Source organism: Falco rusticolus, chromosome 5, assembly GCF_015220075.1.
Source record: "Falco rusticolus isolate bFalRus1 chromosome 5, bFalRus1.pri, whole genome shotgun sequence".
In the NCBI taxonomy this organism is placed as follows: domain Eukaryota; kingdom Metazoa; phylum Chordata; class Aves; order Falconiformes; family Falconidae; genus Falco; species Falco rusticolus.
The window spans coordinates 85157054-85176080 of record NC_051191.1 but is presented as its reverse complement, the minus strand read 5'-3'; the positions used below and the strand labels follow the sequence as shown (position 1 = coordinate 85176080).

General features: G+C 40.0%; 1 protein-coding gene across 3 annotated transcripts in view; it reads left to right on the top strand.

The window, feature by feature from the left end:
- NME7 (NME/NM23 family member 7) overlaps positions 1-19027 on the top strand; it is a 94917-nt gene that overhangs the window by 12280 nt on the left and 63610 nt on the right. For all 3 annotated transcript variants that reach the window (XM_037387593.1, XM_037387594.1, XM_037387592.1), the window contains exons 2-4: positions 6410-6517; positions 10007-10173; positions 17383-17493. In XM_037387593.1, the coding sequence (XP_037243490.1) occupies positions 6410-6517; positions 10007-10173; positions 17383-17493 (386 nt within the window). The remainder of the gene's footprint in view (positions 1-6409; positions 6518-10006; positions 10174-17382; positions 17494-19027) is intronic.

Sequence of the window (19027 nt, the reverse complement as noted above, 5' to 3'; positions counted from 1 at the left end):
AGGAAGGTGGAAATAGAGCTGGCTGAAAATTCATGACTGGCTCCTCAGACTAGTTTATCAGTGACTTAGTTTTTATTTGTGCTGAACTCCCCTTCAGGACTGGGAAGTAGAGTTAAATCTGAAGCGGTGATTGGTCTGGAGGGTGAGTGAGTGGTGATATGTGAGATTTGAGGAACTGTTTCAAATAATTCATAATGGGACTTAGATACCTGCTGTTAGAAGTTGATCATACATCTACAACAGTAACTTCTGGACCCAGTTCTGAGAATAATGTTCTTGATGAAGGCAGCTGGTTAGGTCCCCCACTTCAGCCCACTGTCTGAAGAGCAGGAGGCCAACATCTGTCTAAGGACTCTACCAACAGCTATGGCAATAATTATTTTTTTGTAGAACCTACAAAGAGGAAAGACAAGGAGAAAGATAACTGTTGAGTGGCCATTTCAACAAATTCTATATTTTGCCAAAGAGCATAGTTGGCAAACTCACATACATTTGTGATTTTCTTCTTTTTTTCTAGAAACATAAGTACATGTTAATGCATAACCAGACTACCTGATGTTGGAGTCAGTCAGCCTCAAGGTATCTTCACCTGAAAAGTTTAATAATTTGTATCCTTGTCCTTTGATGCCATCTCATTTTTTATAAAAATGTCCTTTCTCTCCTAAAATATTTTTGAGACTGCCACCAGCCTGGCTGTGGGGGGCACATTGTGAAAGAAATGTTTCTCTTAAAATTATTGCCAGGATTTTAGGAAGTTTCAGGGCAATCTTTCCAGAACACGTACACGCGCATGCGTGTGTGCGTCTCTGTCTTGTTTGTCAGTTCATCCTGTTCCCGGTGATTTTCATAGAAACATCTTGATTCTTAAGATCTTAAGAATCTTGATTCTAAGATTCTTAAGACCTGGCTGCAGGTTTTCTCTGTGACAACACGGAGTTTTATCAAATATAGAATACAGATATCAAGATGGATCCTTTTGGCTCTGATTCAGCTTTTGCTGAGGTTTGTGCGGTCTTTTTATTGCTTTCTCAGGAGTTGATTCAGGTCCTTAGATTCTTTTTCTTTCTGGTCTGATTTCAGAGTCACTGAGTCACTGAGAATATCAAAGGAGCAACAGACACGAAGCTGCCCACTTAAAACATAGCAATACTCTTCATGACGCCTAAACTTGTGAATATGTGGGCAACAGGCTGTGAGCCTGTGTCGAATATGTCATGTGTGTTGAAGTTCCTAGTGTGTATAAGCCTCATAGAGACCAGATTGCTAATAACGTGTAAAGATGCACTTTCTAGCTACCTCAGATTTTTGATTTTAAGAAATATTTTGATACTATTTCCTGGAAAGTTTTCTTCAGTAGTAAGCTAAAGGGGTTATGATGCATTGCAGGCTGGTAACTAGTTTAAGTATGGGTAGTTGTTTCCACTTAAATATAGATCACAGAGATCGCAGCTCAAAAGCGTGAAGTGACAAACTGGTAGAAAGAAACGAACTTCAAGCTTACAGATGAGACAGAATTAACAGTATAATGGAAAAAGGAAGTAATGCGAAAGGCAGGATCTCAATAGAAATATACTGCCCATATAATAGCGAGGGGAAGCATCTAAACTGCCCTTCCCTTAGACTGTGAGAAGTGTGTGTATGACCAGCAGAAAAAAAATTCCATAGCTCCTGATTTCCTGGGACAGAAGTACTCACCTCAGAATAGTAAAATAGTGTGGCAGTCAGGAGGCATCTTCAAGCTGGGAAAAACAAACCTAAATGTATGTTCTCCATGGTTCACAGTAGAGGGATAAAATTGTTTCTCCACCTTCCCATTCAAGTTCCTTAGTCCCTGAGCTGCTGTTCTACCACTGTTGCTTCTCATGAAAACCTTTGGAAGATCTGCTTTTGTTTTACTGCAGAACAGAAGCTCTTTGGAAGTCCAAGAGTTTTACAGGACAGGAGATCATTTCCTGTCCAGCTTGCTAACCGTTCCGCTTTCTGGTTATGAGCTTCCTTGGCAGCTATGTTCCAGACAAACTATTTCCCTCTGCAGCGGAGTGTTTTTGTGAGCTTGGATTTAGATTCTAGAACTTAGTCCCATGCTGGCTAAGAATGATTGCTTCCCCCATCACTTTCAGAACCAAGTACAAAATTTATTCTTTTTTTTAATTTGACTGTACTTCAATAAATGTTTTTCATGTGCACAGAGCCATCCTACTGCATATTCACACATACTAATATAAACAAAAAAGTGTAAGCTAGCAAAACCTACACATGCATCCAAATGTTTTTCCATGCAGCTTGTAAAAGGAGGAAGAAAGAAAAAGATTATTCTTTGCATATTCGCAGTAGGTGAACTCTTGATGTCACTGAGTTTGGTGGCCCTAGATTTTACCATGGAAAGGGGCTGTAAAAGTTGGGCTAAAGACAGCTACTCTAAAACTGTCAATATGTAAATATAAAGTGCACAGTAACTGCTGGCGTTTTTAATGATGGTAATTTTTCCACTGATGTGTAAAGTTACAAAAAATTATTTCTCCCTCATTAGGTATTGCTTGGTTAATCGCATAGTCATGAGAGCAGAGACTATGTGATTTTAATGAGGATACAGTACAGAATGAATGGAAACTAATGCTTTAAAGCCAGAATTTTCTGAGTTATAATGTATTTATAGATTCACTTGATTTTTTATTACTTGAGATGTTCACAGGGATGTGATTTCACTGGTGACTGTTTCAGCCATTTCCTGGGCCAATGAGCTGCTGGGGCTCTCTGGTCAAGGGCTGTGAAGTCTTCCCTTTTCAAGACTGTGTTGGTCCAGAGCAGTGTGGTGCATTGAAGACGATACCACCTGACAGGTCATCGCTGGTGTCTAGTCACTGCTCAGGGCAATTACTTTCTCTCTGTTTCCTTTGTTAGGAGCATGAACAGAAGCCAAGGATGAAACTTAGCATGTCTCCTATAGTGCTTCCTCATCTTTGAGACTCCTTCTCACATTGCAGTCTAGGGCACACTAGTGAAAGAAAGGGTATGTAAGAAAGTTGTTTGCCATACTGGTTCTTTTGATTGAGCAGTAATTTGATTGAAAGTAAGTGTTTAGGAAAGAGAATTTCAGGCCTGTGAAGACTTAAAATTTTATTGCAATCCTTACAATGTGTGATGGGGAGTAGGCAGATTTTTAGGTTTTTGTGTCTGGTTTTTGCCTGCAAAATCCTACTCATGCATTTAATAAGTAAAAAAAAGTCTCTATTCTCATTTTTGAAAGAGGTATTATGAGCTTAATATGTACTCACTTTTTAAAACTTGGGATTTTAAATTGGTTGGTGTTTTTGATGACTTGGAGTGGCAGTTTTACAGTGATGCCTGGCAAGAGCTCACCAGAATATGTTCACATTATTCCATGTGATGATTGTATTCAGATTGTCTTCTGTCTGTGTTAAGACTATTTGCTGGAATCTGCAATAGTAAAAATGCAGACCTACTGTGTTTTACATTATATTTGTTTGGCAGGGTCTTCAGTTTGCTTCTAAGAATGAATTTCTTCACTTTGCAGTATATGCCTCTGAAACAGTCTACCTGTTCACAAACATGATCTGTTTCCAATTATTTTTACAGTGTTTCCCATAAGCTCTGACATTTTCTTCTATTATTCTCCACGTTTAGAAATAGTTATTGTGATCATTTTATGTCCATAAAGCAGAGGAAATTCTAGTTATGGCCCAGGAGGAGCTTTACAGACTTTGTTTTGGTCATTTTAGAAAACTGTTAGCTCTCTGTATTTTCCAGACACAAAATAGTAATTGATTAATTATTTTTCTGCTTACTGATAACATTACTGGGCATTTGGGGATTAGCTCTGCAGTGATTTTCAAGTCTAAGTAGCATTTGTTACCTTGCCTTTGCTTACAATGCTAAAAGAAGATAATACAGAATGGTAATTTCTGCCATTCAGCTGAATAAGAAGCAGTTGCCAGCAGAGCTTGCTGAATAACACATATGAATAGCTCAGACATTGAGTGAGATCTTACAAAATGAATTTCAAATGGATCTTAAAACCAACGTTGTGTTAAAAGAAAAAAAGCAGGCCAATTCCTCACAAGACAAGGCACATAGTTTCTCACTGTAATCATGAAGGTGCTGATGACTGATACTGGTGACTAAGTGAAAAATCTAATGGTGTTTTCTTTGCATGTTCACGTAAATACATTACTTTCCCGGAAAAAGTAAGCATTTGGAAATTTTGGAAGTTTTGCTTAAACAGAAATTAGTAGCTTCTCTGGCAACTGCTACCTAGAAAATCTATTTGAGAGTGGTGCTGTAGTATGAAATAAGTAGCATGAAGTAATGCAGTTATATATGTCTGCATGTTACGAGGAGGCATTGATTAAGGATGGTACATATTTTTTTATTTCACACATCACTAGTCAACTTCTGGAGATAGTACTCTAGAAACAGAACTGGTTTTCTTTTTAGACAACCTCTTTGGTAGAGAACTGCTTCTCTATTAAATCCATGCTTGATGAGATAATGGTCAAATGAATTGATCAAATGTTTTGTCTTGTCTTCTAGCAGTATGAGTATATTTAAGATCAAGGTTGCAATCAGTCATTTATTATTGTCTACCAACCTTTATTATTGCTAATTGCCAACAACAGGCCTATATATAAAAATTAAGGTGTGAGTTTTGACATAAGAAAGAGTTTGTTCAGGCCTTATATCTCTAGAATGACAGCAGTAGCAATAAAGACGTGAATGAGTCTAGCTTAAGTAAGGGCCAGAAACCAGGCTAAGTCCCTAGGGAGTTTTTGTGCTGGATACTGCACCAGAAACATGAGTATTATCAAAGACTGCAGCATGTAGTAGAGAGATAACACAGAAGTAGCTCATGTAAATAAGGCTTTCAGTGCTGTATAGACTTCTACAGTTAGAAATTAAAGCTTTGCATCCTTCCACAGAGCTCTGTGCTGCCCCATCTGTGTAAGTCTTTCTGTGATATAATCTTACCTTGTTTTGCAGTGTAGGGATATCATAAGGGCTGACAGGAGGGTGGGGCACTTGCTGTGATGCTTTTAACTGAACAGGTACAAGTATTCATCACATTGTAAAATTTTGAAATTGTTCTACATTATCGCGTTCTTTCCTGCTGCTGCTTGTGTTAGGACTTCAGACTGCAGAAGCACTTAGTCCTATGTCAGTTTTAAGCTGAAGATACTGAAAGAAAAAAATGTGCTGACACAAAAGGCAAGTTCAGTGGTGGTGTTTTGGGTGGTGTGGTTTGGTTTGGGGTTCAGTTTTGTGTCTTTTTTTTTTTTTAAGTGTTTATCTGTCTATAGGCTTGCACTCACTAGGACAATGATTATGATTCTTCCCCTGCTGGTGTTCCAGAATAGTCATGGAATCCCACAGGAACATTTTCTATCCTGTTGCTTATTGAGTAGTCTTTGAAACAACTGAAATGCTGCTGTCTTCTAAAATCTGAAGGACTGAAAAGGCCTACATGGCTTCAACTTGGACACCCAGTGGTAGCTAAATGTTTAAGATATATAAGAATACAGATACATCTAAAGAGTAGAAGCCTGTGACAAGACCTTCCTTACTTTTAGGAGTAGCAGTCAGATCTGGAGGAGTTGTGGAAAATAAAAATTTAGAGCTCCATTCAATAGCTATCAAATAACTTAATATTGGAGTATCAATAGCTAACAAACATATACCACTAAGAGGTGTTAGAACTCCACATCCACATCACCTTCGTGCTTACTTTCCCGTAGGGGATTATCCTATGAAGGATGAGGAGTGGAGAAACTACGCAGGTAACTACAGTTTTAGAATTACTGCAATCTAGCTTTCTTGCCGCACTCCTTAGGGGCAGAAAATGAGTTGTAAATGAGATTGGGCCATTTATGCTTTATGTAAATTTCAGAAGGTTAAATAGTGAGTCAAACTAATGTCCTTAACTTGAATATGTTTATCTCATCATTAACAGGAGTTCAGATATGACTGCTCAGGAAGATGATGGTGTTTTCTTGTAGGATGTGTAGAAAATGTATTAAGGGTCTATAACGTGATTGTGAGCTAACATAAACTTTTTAATAAATGGAAGTAAATCAAATACTTTCAAAAAATTAAGAAGTCTAACAGCAACTTCTACAACAGTCCATGTTTCATGACTGATGAAATCAGAATAAGTTTTGAGATTGCCTGCAAAACTGCCATGCTGTTTCCACCATACTTGGTAGTTAACAAGTGAGAATATGTCACCAGCTGTGGTAAGCAGAAGATGATATGCAGAGTGTGCAAGTGCATTTACTAGTGATTTTTTTTTACTTTTCTGATAACAAATAGAAGGAATTCTTTTATTTGTGTGTTTTTACATATAAAACATGTATGCTTTCTGTAATAGCCCTTTCCCTCCTTTTCTTTTTTCCAGAGTCAAGATGACAGATTTGCTTTCACTGCTGAATGGTATGACCCAAATGCTTCGCTCTTTCGGCGTTATGAACTTCTGTATTATCCAAAAGATGGATCAGTTGAAATGGTAAGAATAAAAGAAAAAAATTCTATTGCTGTAAGTGTAATATGCAATTAAACAGTTTGTAAAATGACAAGCCACTGCCTATGCCTACTAATTTTCCATGTAAGGAAAATGTAATTTAAGACGTATCTTGCTCAGTTTCTAAAACTAAAAGAAAAGCAAAAATACAAGTTCACAGTGAGGCATGTGGAAGAGCTTCCATGTTTATTTTTTTTTCTTCTTCTTAAGGCTTGCTTTGGCGTAGAGAGATTCATTTTCACAAATCTGTTTTCATTCAATCTCTACTTCAGTTTCAGAATTGAAACTCTGCAACACAGACCTACTGCTTGAGAAATATAAATTGAAGCTGATTCCAAACAGGGAAATAAGCTTCAGCAAGAACTCCAGAAGTCTCTGAAGAGTAAAATTTAAAGAGTCTTATCAAATTAGAGGAAAGGGTAAATTGCTGTTAATCTGGTTTTAATGAAAGGAAGGACATTCCAGACAATGCATCTAAATTTTTCCATCAGTGGTGCTTACACAGCCTTTCTTACTTGCAGTTTATTCAACTAATCCCCATTGTTTATTGACAGCAGGTTAAAGCAAGCATTTTGGAGTAGCAGGCATGTATAAGAAAGGTAATATGTACTGTACAGATAATCTTAATAAACCAACCAATGCTTTGTGCTTCCTTTTAGGAATGAGTGAATGGTTTGGACTAGTCCTTTCCAATTTTTAATGAAGACCTAAGGGTCTTGAGAATAGCCTAGATCTGGTTAATCACATTTGGTAATTTCATTATCAAATTCTAGTTTTTCTGCTATAAATATCAAATGCAGAAATAAGAAAGCTAGTGTAGTGTGCCTTTTCTTACCCAAACTACTGCTCGCTGAAACCATGGTACCCAATGATGTGAGGAGATGTACTTTGCACTTTTTACTGATAGTCTCTTTAAACAAACTCTTTCATGATGTTGTCTCTTTTAAATTACTTCTCTGTATGATGTCTGTGTGTGCACAGTTGTCAAAATGTGAGGATTTTTATTTTTTATTTCTCAGAGACAGTTTAGCTAATCAGTCAGGAGCCGTAATAATCTTCCTACACATCTGTGTGTAGGCTGGCAAAATTGTTGTTCATTTCACCTAAATGTCTCAAAACCAAGAGTGTTCAAGGTGTTCTTGAGCTTCTTAATGCATTCAGCATCAAACATGTATGGCTTGGTAGACTTTTGCATTTTGCTAATCTGCTCTTAAGATAGTATGGTGTGTATACAGTCATGAGTCTGTATGGACTGTGAGTGATCATGATAGGAGTTAAAAAAGCGAAAATGCATGTAACACCTCCATAGAAAGCATATCTCAAAATCACTTTTGGGGGTGAGTTTTTAGACAGAGAATAAATGTAGAATTCTCTTCTGGATTTTTTTTTTTTATCTGCACAATTTGGTGATTCTTTCTTTATTACTGCTTAATTCTTCTATATCTTTTGGTATCTTCCTAAGGAGATGACAGCCCTCTCTTACCTGTAATGTATCTGAGGAGAAGGGAGGTAATGAATATGAACCAGCTTCTCCCTGCTTATGAGAAAGATGTTTCATCCTCTTTCCCACCTCCCTGACAATAGATGTCCTTTATCATGCAGCTCAGCTCAGTGTAGAGCAGAGCTGCTGAAGGCTTGTGTTATGCGAAGTCCTCAGCTTTCCTTTTCTTTCTTAGTCCTTCATGTCTTGATTCCTGTGAAAAAAAATGACAGTGGGAATAATGAGACAAGTTTCTGGCTTCCTTTGCAGCTGGAAGAAGACAGCATAGTTTTTTGTCCAAGAACAGCAAGCAGCTTTTACGATCAAGCTGGATCTCTTGACAGAGGTGTCCCATTCTCTGAATTTTCCACTGTTAATAACTTTCATGGGGAATTTTTAAAGCCTGAACAACTTTTCTTTCTACAGGAGATATCCTAAAAAGAGAGAAGAAATCTTTATAGAGGGTAGATTCTTAGCAGAGAACTGTTTTGTTTTGTGTAATTTATTTCTATGTGTACACGGGCAGGAGGGGAACAGTCCAAACAGTCTTACATTTCTTCTGCTGTGGCTTATCATTGGCTTTATAAAAAGGTCTTTTAAACAGATCAAAAATTACAGTCTAAAGAAGAATTCTTTAACACAGGTTGATGCCTTCCCTCCCCCCCCCCCCCACTTACCTTTTGCCTGAGAAAAGAGAAACAGCTCAGGGTGCCTTTCTAGCAACTGTTATGAAATAACCAAGGAAATGTTCAGATTCTTAGTCAAGATACTGAAGAATTTGTATATGGTCAAGACAGTTAATAGGCTTTCTGGCAGAGTCTAGGAAAAAACAAGTAGCTGAATTCAAGTGATTTTTAAAAATTTTTTTTCCAGCATGTTGTCATTTCATTCCCCACTGCGCTTGAATAGGGGACACTTAGTAGGAGCATGTATGAGGGACTGAAGACATTTCAGCAGGGAACGATTCTTCCTTATAATCCTGCCTCAGCAGAAGGAATCATCAAAATAATTTATAATCTCTGATCTGCAAAGTTTTGGCTATTCTGGAAAAACTTACAATTCTTCTAGCTTTCTAACAGGACAGAAATGTAGTCACACATTTCAGAACATGGAGGAGTATGTACTTTTGGTCTTAATTTTTTTTTCCCTCCATAATTTGTGGGAATGATGTCTGTTCTTTTAATGCTATTCTAGTCTATATGCCATTGCAATGGAGGACCATACATGTAATTCAAGACAGAGAAGAGAAAGTCTGGCCTGAGGAGGAAAAAACTCTTCCTTTCATAGGATTCCACTTCCCCAGGAAACTGAAAGCTTCTGTAGTATCTGCATGCAGTGAAGAAACCGTTGAGCAGGTTGCCTTTTGTGCTTTGCCAGCCCACCCAGAATACTACACATTTATGTCTTGCTTCTTGCTTGGAATAATGATATATAGCTGAATTGTCTTGACAGGTTTTTGAGCTTGCAGCTCTAGGCAGTGAGAACGTCTCAACCTAGTGTTGCAATCATCCATCCGTCCCTAATTCTGAGTCTCATGCAGTCAAATAAAGCGTAGTATCACTGGAACGATGCCCTGAAGAGGAGACCTGCCGCAGTGTGTATCTTGATCATTCCTGGTGTGAGCCATTGGTCTGTGAAACAGCGTAGATCTGCTAGGTGGAACTCTCAGTGAGACTGGGCAGAGGTATCCGCTAGGCACCTGACCCATTTATCACAGCTTGAATTACCACAAGCAAATGATAAAATAAAAAATGCAAAGATAGCTGTCAGCCTCAGACTATTTAAATGGAATAAATTTGTAATTGCGGTTTAGTCTGCTGAGCTTTCCTGGTACACCTGTAAGTTCAAAGGGTTAGGAATTAAATGAATTTAGTGATCAGATTCAGTCCCCACAGTGTTATGGACATTTCTGAAAGTAGAGTAAAAATTATATTGAGTTTTCCTACAGCTTAAAACTCTTGCTATGGTAGATTTTGATCTTCTTTTCTCTGCAGTATGATGTGAAGAACCGTCGCACCTTTCTGAAGCGCACCAAATATGAGAGCTTACATCTTGAGGATTTATTTGTGGGCAACAAAATTACTGTTTTTTCCCGTCATCTATCCTTAGTGGACTATGGGGATCAATATACAGCCCGCAAGCTGGGGAGCCGCAAAGAGAGGTAAGAAAGCACATTTTTTTTAAATCTCCCTTTGTGGCTGGGGTTTCAAAGCAGTTGTTCTTTGCTGGAAATGAGGTAAGTTTTCTGTACTATGGGAGAGGAGGAGATAGTGACAAGTTTGTGTGCAATCTGAAGTCCCTTGGCATACTGATGTCTGGTCGGAAGCTAAGTGGCCCCTGCTTGTGGGCAAACCCATGACTGCTGTTGTTAGCTGATAAATCTTCAGGGCCAGCTTCTCCATGGTGTCAGCCGCTGCCTCCTCTAGTTTTCTTGGGAGAGAAGAGAGGGAGGAGGAAAGCAGGGGGTCCTGTTACTCCCTGGGGGCAGGCAGCAGTAGGATTCTTGTGATTTGTGGATTCTTTTTGGGATGGAATTGATATGGTAACCCTGATGTCTGCTGGGCTCAAAAGGCTTGGATCCTGTGAAACTAGCACCTGTCTCTCTGGGATTTGTGCAGAAACCTAGTGCCTTACCAGTCAGATCTACTCTGTGTTAGTAACTGAAAACAGTAGGAACAGGAGTCAGAGAGGCCCATTCCCACTCTACATTGTTTATCCCATTGTGGAGGATTTTTTCTGAGGATTTTTTCAGCACCTCCTAAATTCTGTGTGCGTGAGGACAGGAAGTATAGAGTGAAAATATCCATAAAACCTATAAGCTTGTTTGTTAAGACAAGTTTCATTTATAATGAAGATAAGACTCATCATCTCTGTTTGATTGAAAGGCTTGCTTTGGAAAAGACTTTGAGCCCATCCAAGAGCAAAAATATCAGGACAGACTTAATAAAATGACAATAAGATTAATATACAAGGAATTCACTTCCTCCAAGCTCAAGATCAGTGCATCCCCATGAGTAGGAAATCAAGCAAAGGGGGCAGGAGGCCTGCATGGATGAGCCACAAGCTTCTGGCAAACCCCAAACAGAAGAAGGAAATTTATGGAATGTGGAAAAAGGGACAGGCCACTTGAGAGGAATAAAGGGATGTTGTCAGACAGTGCAGGGATGCAATGAGGAAGGCCAAGGTCTGTTTGGAATTACATGTGATGAGGGAGGTCAGGGGCAACAAGAAGGGCTTCTTCAAGTACATCAGCAGGAAAAGGATGACTAGAGAAAATGTGGGCCTGTTACTGAATGAGGTGGGTGCCCTGGTGATGAAGGACACAGAGAAGATGGAGTTACTGAATGCCTTCTTTGCTTCAGTCTTTACTGCTATGGCCGCCCTCTGGTTTCCCAGACCTTGTAGGCAAGAGAGGACGTCTGGAGAAGGGAAGACTTTCCCTTGGTGAAGGAGGATCACATTAGAGATCACTTAAGCAAATCCAGAAATCCGTGGGCCCCGATGGGATGCACCCCCAAGTGCTGAGTGAGCTGGCAGATGTTATTGCCAAACCACTCTCCATCATCTTTGAAAGGTCATGGAGAACAGGAGAGATGCCTGAGGACTGCAAAAGGCAGTGTTACTCCAGTCTTCAAAAACAGCAAGAAGGACCCAGGAAACTACAGGCCAGTCAGCCTCACCTCCATCCCTGGAAAGGTGATGGAACAGCTCATCCTGGAGGTCATCTCTAAGCATGTGGAGGACAAGAAGGTTATCAGGAGTAGTCAACATGGATTCACCAAGGGGAAATCACGCTTGACCAACCTGATAGCCTTCTATGATGGAGTGACTGGCTGGGTAGATGAGGAGAGAGCAGTGGATGTTGTATACCATGACCTCAGTGAGGCTTCTGACACTGTCTCCCGTAACACCCCCACAGGTAAGCGCAGGCAGCGTGGGGTAGATGAGCAGATGGTGAGGTGGGCTGACAACTGGCTGAATGGCAGAGCTCAGAGGGTTGTGATCAACAGTGCAGTCTGGCTGGGGGCCGGTAGCTACTGGTGTTCCCCAGGGGTCAGTACTGGGTCCAGTCCTGTTCAACTTCTTCATCAGTGTCCTGGATGAAGGGACTGGGCGCACCCTCAGCAAGTTTGCAGATGATGCCAAGCTGGGAGGAGTGGCTGACACACCAGGAGGCTGCGCTGCCTTCAGTGAGACCTGGGCAGGCTGGAGGGCTGGGCACAGAGGAACCTGATGAAGCTCAACAGAGGTCCTGCCCCTGGGGGGAAACAACCCCACGCACCAGGACAGGCTGGGGCTGGCCTGCTGGGGGGCGGCTCTGCAGAGAAGGACCTGGGAGTCCTGGTGGGCAGCAAGTTGCCCATGGCCCAGCAGTGTGTCCTGGTGGCCAGGGAGGGCAATGGGATCCCAGGGTGTGTTAGGAGGAACGTGGCCAGCAGGTCAGGGCAGGTGATCCTGCCCCTCTGCTCTGCCCTGGTGAGGCTGCATCTGGAGTGCCGTGTCCAGCGCTGGGCTCCCCAGTTCGAGAGAGACAGGGAACTACTGGAGAGGGTCCAGCGGAGGGCTACAAAGCTGACTTAGGGGACTGGAACATCTCCCTTGGGAGGAAAGGCTGAGATCGCTGGGCCTGTTCAGCCTGGCAAAGAAATGACAGAGGGGATCTTCCCAATGTCTACAAATACTTGGACCTGCAGGTGAGTGTCAAGAGGATGGGGCCAGGCCACTTTCAGTAGTGCCTAGTGACAGAAGGAGCAACGGGCACAAACTAAACCACAAGAAGTTCCATCTGCATATGAGGAAGAACTTTACTTTGAGGGTGACAGAGCACGGAACAGGCTGCCCGGAGAGGCTGTGGAGTCTCCTTCTCTGGAGACATTCAAAACCTGCCTGGATGTGATTCTGTGCAACCTGCTGTAGGTGACCCTGCTTTATCAGGGGGCTGGACTAGATGATCTCCAGAGGTGTATTCCAGCCCTGACCGTTCTGTCATTCTGTGTGAATTTAATTCTGTATTGACTGCAGTGCAGGTAATCTCTGAATTTGCAGATGAATAAATTTTGATAATTTACTTTGCTTTTTTTGAAAAGAACACAGAATATTTTCTTAGGTATGATGTCTTAGTGAGTCCTATTCATCTACTTCCTTGCTCCCTCCTGCTAACTGGGCTTATTTTCAATTTTTTTTGGAGAATGCATAACCAGACATACTGGAAGAGTTGCAAGCTTTAGCACACATCTTTATCTTAACCTCATGAAAGTGTTGCTGTGGAAATAACTGCCAGAATCTTTTCAGAAGTAGTGCTCCTGGTACTTCTTCTCCAAGGTAGGGTTGGGCGTGGTGGAAGAGTAGCAAAAGAAGTGGAGAACAGCAGAGCATGGCTTCTGTATCTGTGGCTGTTTCTCTCCGTTCCTCAGTGGAGCCTTGGTTGGATTACATCTGTCTTGGTTATGGGGTTTGTATCAATTGAACTTTTTATAGTTGTGTATTTCATGCTCTGCCTAAGCTAGCATAAGCCTTGGTGCTGATGTAGTTATACCAAGAAAAGGCAGTGTATGATAAAATTACATTTTCTCCTTCTTGTAACCATAGCTGCTGTCTATAGAGCAGCACCATGGTTGTGTTAACGATGTGGTCTTGGGAGGGGGTGAATTTTTGTGCTGCTCTACAAAAGGAAGGAAGGGAATTTATGACATCAGCTGTTTGGAAAACATTTTAGGAATGTCAGCTCAAAGATAACATAGATATGCAAGTGGTGTTGCATATTCAGAATATTCAGAATAGAAAGGAACACAGTGAAAGGTGTCTTAAACAGGCAAGAGATCCTCCAAATACAGTTTCTTCACAGAAGCTTTCACTGGGTAAACAGGGTCATATTAGAAGAGTCCTTGGGCAAAACAGTTGCAGATGAGGTATTTGTCTTTTTGGCCTCTTCCTAGCAGGTTTTACAGCAGTTATTAGTTTAATAGATACATATTGCAGAAATCTTACTGTGATAATTCCTAAAATAATCTGTTGTTGGGATTCTATTAATAATAATATAAGGATGCTGTACAGGGCAGAATGTTTCTCCGTCTTTTTCTTGCCTTTGTGCTATCAGCACAGGACTATCAGCAGTTCAGTTTCACTTTGGAAATACATTCTTTGGTCACTGAATATGTATGCAGACAGGCTCAGCAAAGGCCTCTGAGGAAGACTGAGAAATGTATATAAAAAATCTTGGATGTTTTGAATTAGGGATCTTTGTTTTTGTCAGTAAAACAAGTGGATGTGACTCTAGATACATGAGGTACAAAATAGATGTGTAAAAAGAGGCTAGATTTGCACAAGCCCTTTCTAGAATTAGGCTAAAATTACTAAGACATTTCTATGGAGTTTCATTTTCTACACATACTTTTCTTAAGTCTTGGGTCAATTTTTAGAGACAGCCATATTTGAGAGTTCTTCCCTCCTCCCCTCCCAGCGTATCATAAGGAAACTGTCACAGTGACTAAATGGTAAAGTAAGCATGTGCTTACTTAAGAGTGTACCACTTAAGGAATCACTGGCATGAGATGGATTTCTGTGTCACTAGTCTTTCATTTATGATCCTGGGTGATTGTAACCTAAGGGAAACATTTGTCTGACTAGGTTGTCCAGTCTAAATAGGCTATACTTAAAAGTTGGTCAGTGTCACTGGTTTTGAAAATGGTAATAGAATGCTTGTGTCTCAACCAGAAATACTTGAATTCTTTTTTGATTAGGGTATGGTATTCTTACGCTTCTGGTCATTGATATAATCGGTGTTTCTTCCCCTGCAAGACATAAGCTGCTGTACATGCAACAGTCCTATTATTAGAAGTAAGTAGATTTCAAAAGCATAGCCACAGCATAGTTTGTGCACCGCTCCTTTGATCAGTTCCCATCTTGTATTGTTTCAGTATTCATTGCAGTACTGTTGTACAGTCCCTCTGAAAATGTAAGCAAATGAGCTTAATTTTCATATTCTCCTTTGTTCCTAGACATAAAACCATTTCAAAATGTACTTTGCAGACTGTATCGTGTCAAACCACAAAAAACATAATCCTCATTAAAACTAAAAATGGAGCACATGAATCAAAATGCAATTTCAGAAAGTCTTCAGCATCCTGAATTATACTTTTCTTATCCTGCATACCTCTGAGAAGCTAACACTGAAATGTTAAAGTTTATATATTGATGTTACAGAAATGATGCTATAAGAGTTGCTCATTGTATTTGTACATTTGTATTAGTGTCTTTTGGATAAATTGCTTCGCAATGCAGTATTTCATCACATGTTGGTAGGAATTACAGTTTTACTAGAAAGCTTGAAATTAGAAGAGTAAGGGACAACATTTCTAGCATTAGTGGTCTGCTTCAAGTAGCCTGTGTAATTACATAGATTCAAAAAAGTATTCCCCAAGGAAATGCAAACGGCACTGGAGATCTCATTCCAGTGGTTTGATCCTTACTGTTCATGGTAAATGACAGTTGAGGACCTCTTATGCCAGGATGCAGGTCATGCATTGTGTGACAAGGTGGGTACATGTCAGTGGTCAAGCACGTGGCTGCTCCCCCTCATGTGCCTTGATGCACATGGCACACCCTGTCATATGATAAATAATAATCACAAAATGAGGTGGAGCTGTGAAATCCTTGGGGAAGAGGGGAAGAGGCTGTGGGTCATAGGCTGCATGGAGTATGTGGCAAACACTGTGAATGTTGGCCAGAGGTCAGCCTTTCCTGATCTGAAGATAGAGCTCAATCAACTTCAGTTTGCACTGCAGTGGACTGAAGCATAGGCTTGGTTGACTACTCTCATGCAGTTTCTGGCTACACCCTTAGTCCATCAGTCTTTTTGTCGTATTTCCCAATGGATCTAGGCCTAAGCTGGTCTGTGTATATGAGCTTCCTGACATTTGAGTAAATCTGTTTCTGAGCTCTGAAGGCCATCTATGTTTCTCCCTTAGTTTCAGATGAAATGTCACATATGTTCAAATCTTCCTCTTTACATTTCCTGGTCCCAACACCTCCCTTCCTTTAGATTTGCTGTGAAATAGATAGTCTGTCTGTTCCCAAAGCGTCTGTCAATCTGGGGTCACTTAAGGTTCAAAGTAAATGTAGTGGAAGTTCATCCATCTCCTGTAACCTGAGCATATTTGCCCTGGCTAGAATATATCTCTGCTAACCTACAGGCTGCTTTCCATGCTCTGCTAGTATATAAAATGAGAATTTTGCAATTATTTGCCCTTCATTTAGGGAAGTAGTGCAATAAAAAATTCTATCTTGGGTAGCCTTCATTATTGGAAACAGTGTAAAAGATGGAAAGAGCTCTTTAGGTTTGTCAGAGACGTGGAGTTTCTGAGATACAGGGTTGAATAATTCTGTTGATTTGTAAGCTGAGCAAATTTGAAGTTGACTCACCACAAGATGAATGCAAATAGAAAATGCCATTTTACAGACCTTTTTGTGCTTGTTATTTTTGATTAATAATACGTTTAGTGCTGATGGTGTACTTGGTGCTATGCAAAGCCTACTAATAAAACAGTCCTGGCCTTGGGGATGTGCAGTATAAAAAGATAATTATTGAGAAGACAGGATGTAGTTAGAAACAAAGATGTGGGGAAGAGTGTAGAGATTTTTGGATTGGTCTCACTTAGAATATAGCTGTCAGTATAAGAGACATAATACCTCCTCTGCCAACCTTTTATTGTGTCTATTAACAATGTCAGCTATTTGGCATGCAAATTGTATACCATAAAGTGTTTGTACTATACCAAGCGCAAGGACTTTCTTCTCACTGAGGCCCCCAAGTATTTTAAAAGTAATAATAAAACAATTATTTCATTTTGACTTTTGTGGAAGAGGCACGTGTTTAAGTAGTATTTCTAAATAGGGAATTTTAACAGCTTCATTTTTATGTATATAATGATGAACCTTAGGAAAAAAAGGAACTGAGCAAGCATAGGGAGACATTGACAAATCAGTTGTGTTATAACCCAGAGCAGTGAGTGAGGAGCTGTAGAGATATACACTAGCTGAGGAAGAAGTGGTCAAATTATTTGCTTTGAGAGTGAAGGGAGAAGCCAGTGAATAATGACTGCTGGTGGAACACTGCGGGCTGAATTGGGTTAGAAACTGAGGAAATTGTAATGTGCAAAGCTCGTTCTTATCAGAATAATGTCTTGTGCAGGCATTCAAGACCAGCATGGAAATTGATGAGACACTGGGATTTGGATGTTTGACTGTGGCAGAATTTCTCTCTTTGACGTGATGGTTTTTTGTCTGAATATAAACTCAACATGCATGCCCAATCCTCTAAGGAAAGTAGTGTTGGCTGTATCTCTCTACTTTTTTTTTTTTGTTTCCCCAGAACTCTGGCTTTGATTAAACCTGATGCAGTGCCCAAGATTGGAGAATTAATTGATATCATTATTAATGAAGGATTTACAATAACTAAGGCCAAAATGATGGTGCTTTCAAGGTAAGGAATTTTTAAGGTTAGCTCTGTTGTATCTGAATGTTATTTTTGCAGTCAAGAACATTCTCTAAAGCTATCCCGTGTTGTTCCACACATCAAATCCATTCCAGTGAGTAATATAGGGAAGACTCATCAGTTTCATAATCATGTAGGTTTCTGAAAGCATGTAGAGAATTAAGCTAAGTATTAAAAAGTTCTGTGCAAATGAGTACGGGTGATTATAATCTAATGTCTCTGTATGAATTCAAGGTGACTACCATACCTTTAGCAATTCAGAAGTGTTTACTACTGACATGCCTTTATGTTTTCATCTCATAGCTTCCTGATACAAACTATATTGCTGACTGTAACAGTGTTGCCTTTAAAGTAGTTGATTTGTTTGCCCTCAGTAAACCTGTTTTCTTAATCTGTGCTCTCGGAACCCAAACTTGTTTGCTTTTTAATCACTGGAAGGCCCAGCCAAAGCAAGTGATCTGATGTTGTTGCAGGGTTGGACAGGTTTTACTCATGCATCTTCCTAATCTCCCCCAGCCTTTACTGTTCTCCACTTACGAGCCACAAGATTTTAAATAAAGGCATGATGCTGCAGAGGAAAGAAAACAATTAATTTACTCTAGAAGACTCCCCTCAAAGTTACTGCACTATTTCTCCATTGCTGCTTTGCCAAACCTGTTCATATAGAAATGTCTTTGAAAAGAAAAGCTATCTGTCTACATATTACTATTTTTATGTGTTCTTATGGTTTCTGTGTGAGGTCAAGAACAATTTTTCCCTACCTCAAAACCTTTTTGGCTTTCTGACATATTGTAAAACAACTATGTGACTTCTTCCTCTCGTCTGTGCATTCATCTGCTGCAGTGTTTAATGATACCCGTCCCAGTTGCTCCCTCAAACAACTCCAGTTCGTGAGTTCACTCAGGTTTCTAATGCTGATTTATAATTCACAACATCTTTCAAGCCAGCTTTTTTTGGCTTGCTGCCCTGTAGTCTGATAGATTTGATCCTGAAGTGTTTGGTTGGGTGGTTCTTTATTTCAGTGTCTGTCTGAGAACTTGAAGAACTGTTGGGCCAAGTCACATACTACTTTAGAGTTGACTCGCACTGAAGGGAAGAAGCTTTGAGATTTGAACTTTTGTTGCATATTATTACATAAAAATTGCTGCGTGTCTTGTATAATTGAAAATAATTATTAATAAGCACAAGATTGCACTGTGATACTGAATATATTTAAAATCATGTATTGAATATTTGTGGTTTCTCTGCATACTATATAATCTGTTTCTTGGGACTGTGCCATTTTAAAATGATAGAAATATGGCTTTGCCAACATCTTCTACCCTTAGATCTCTGCAGGCACACGTGTTCAAACCAGCATCATCATCTACTGCTTCCCTTAAAGGCATTATTACTGACATTTGTCTGGCAGTCACTGTTCAGTAGATTCATGCCTTCTGTAAAATTGTAGCCAAGATACAGAAGTGAGGGCAGGCACCTGCTTTGGTAGGTTAGCTCTCTAGTCTCTTCATTTAATCTTATA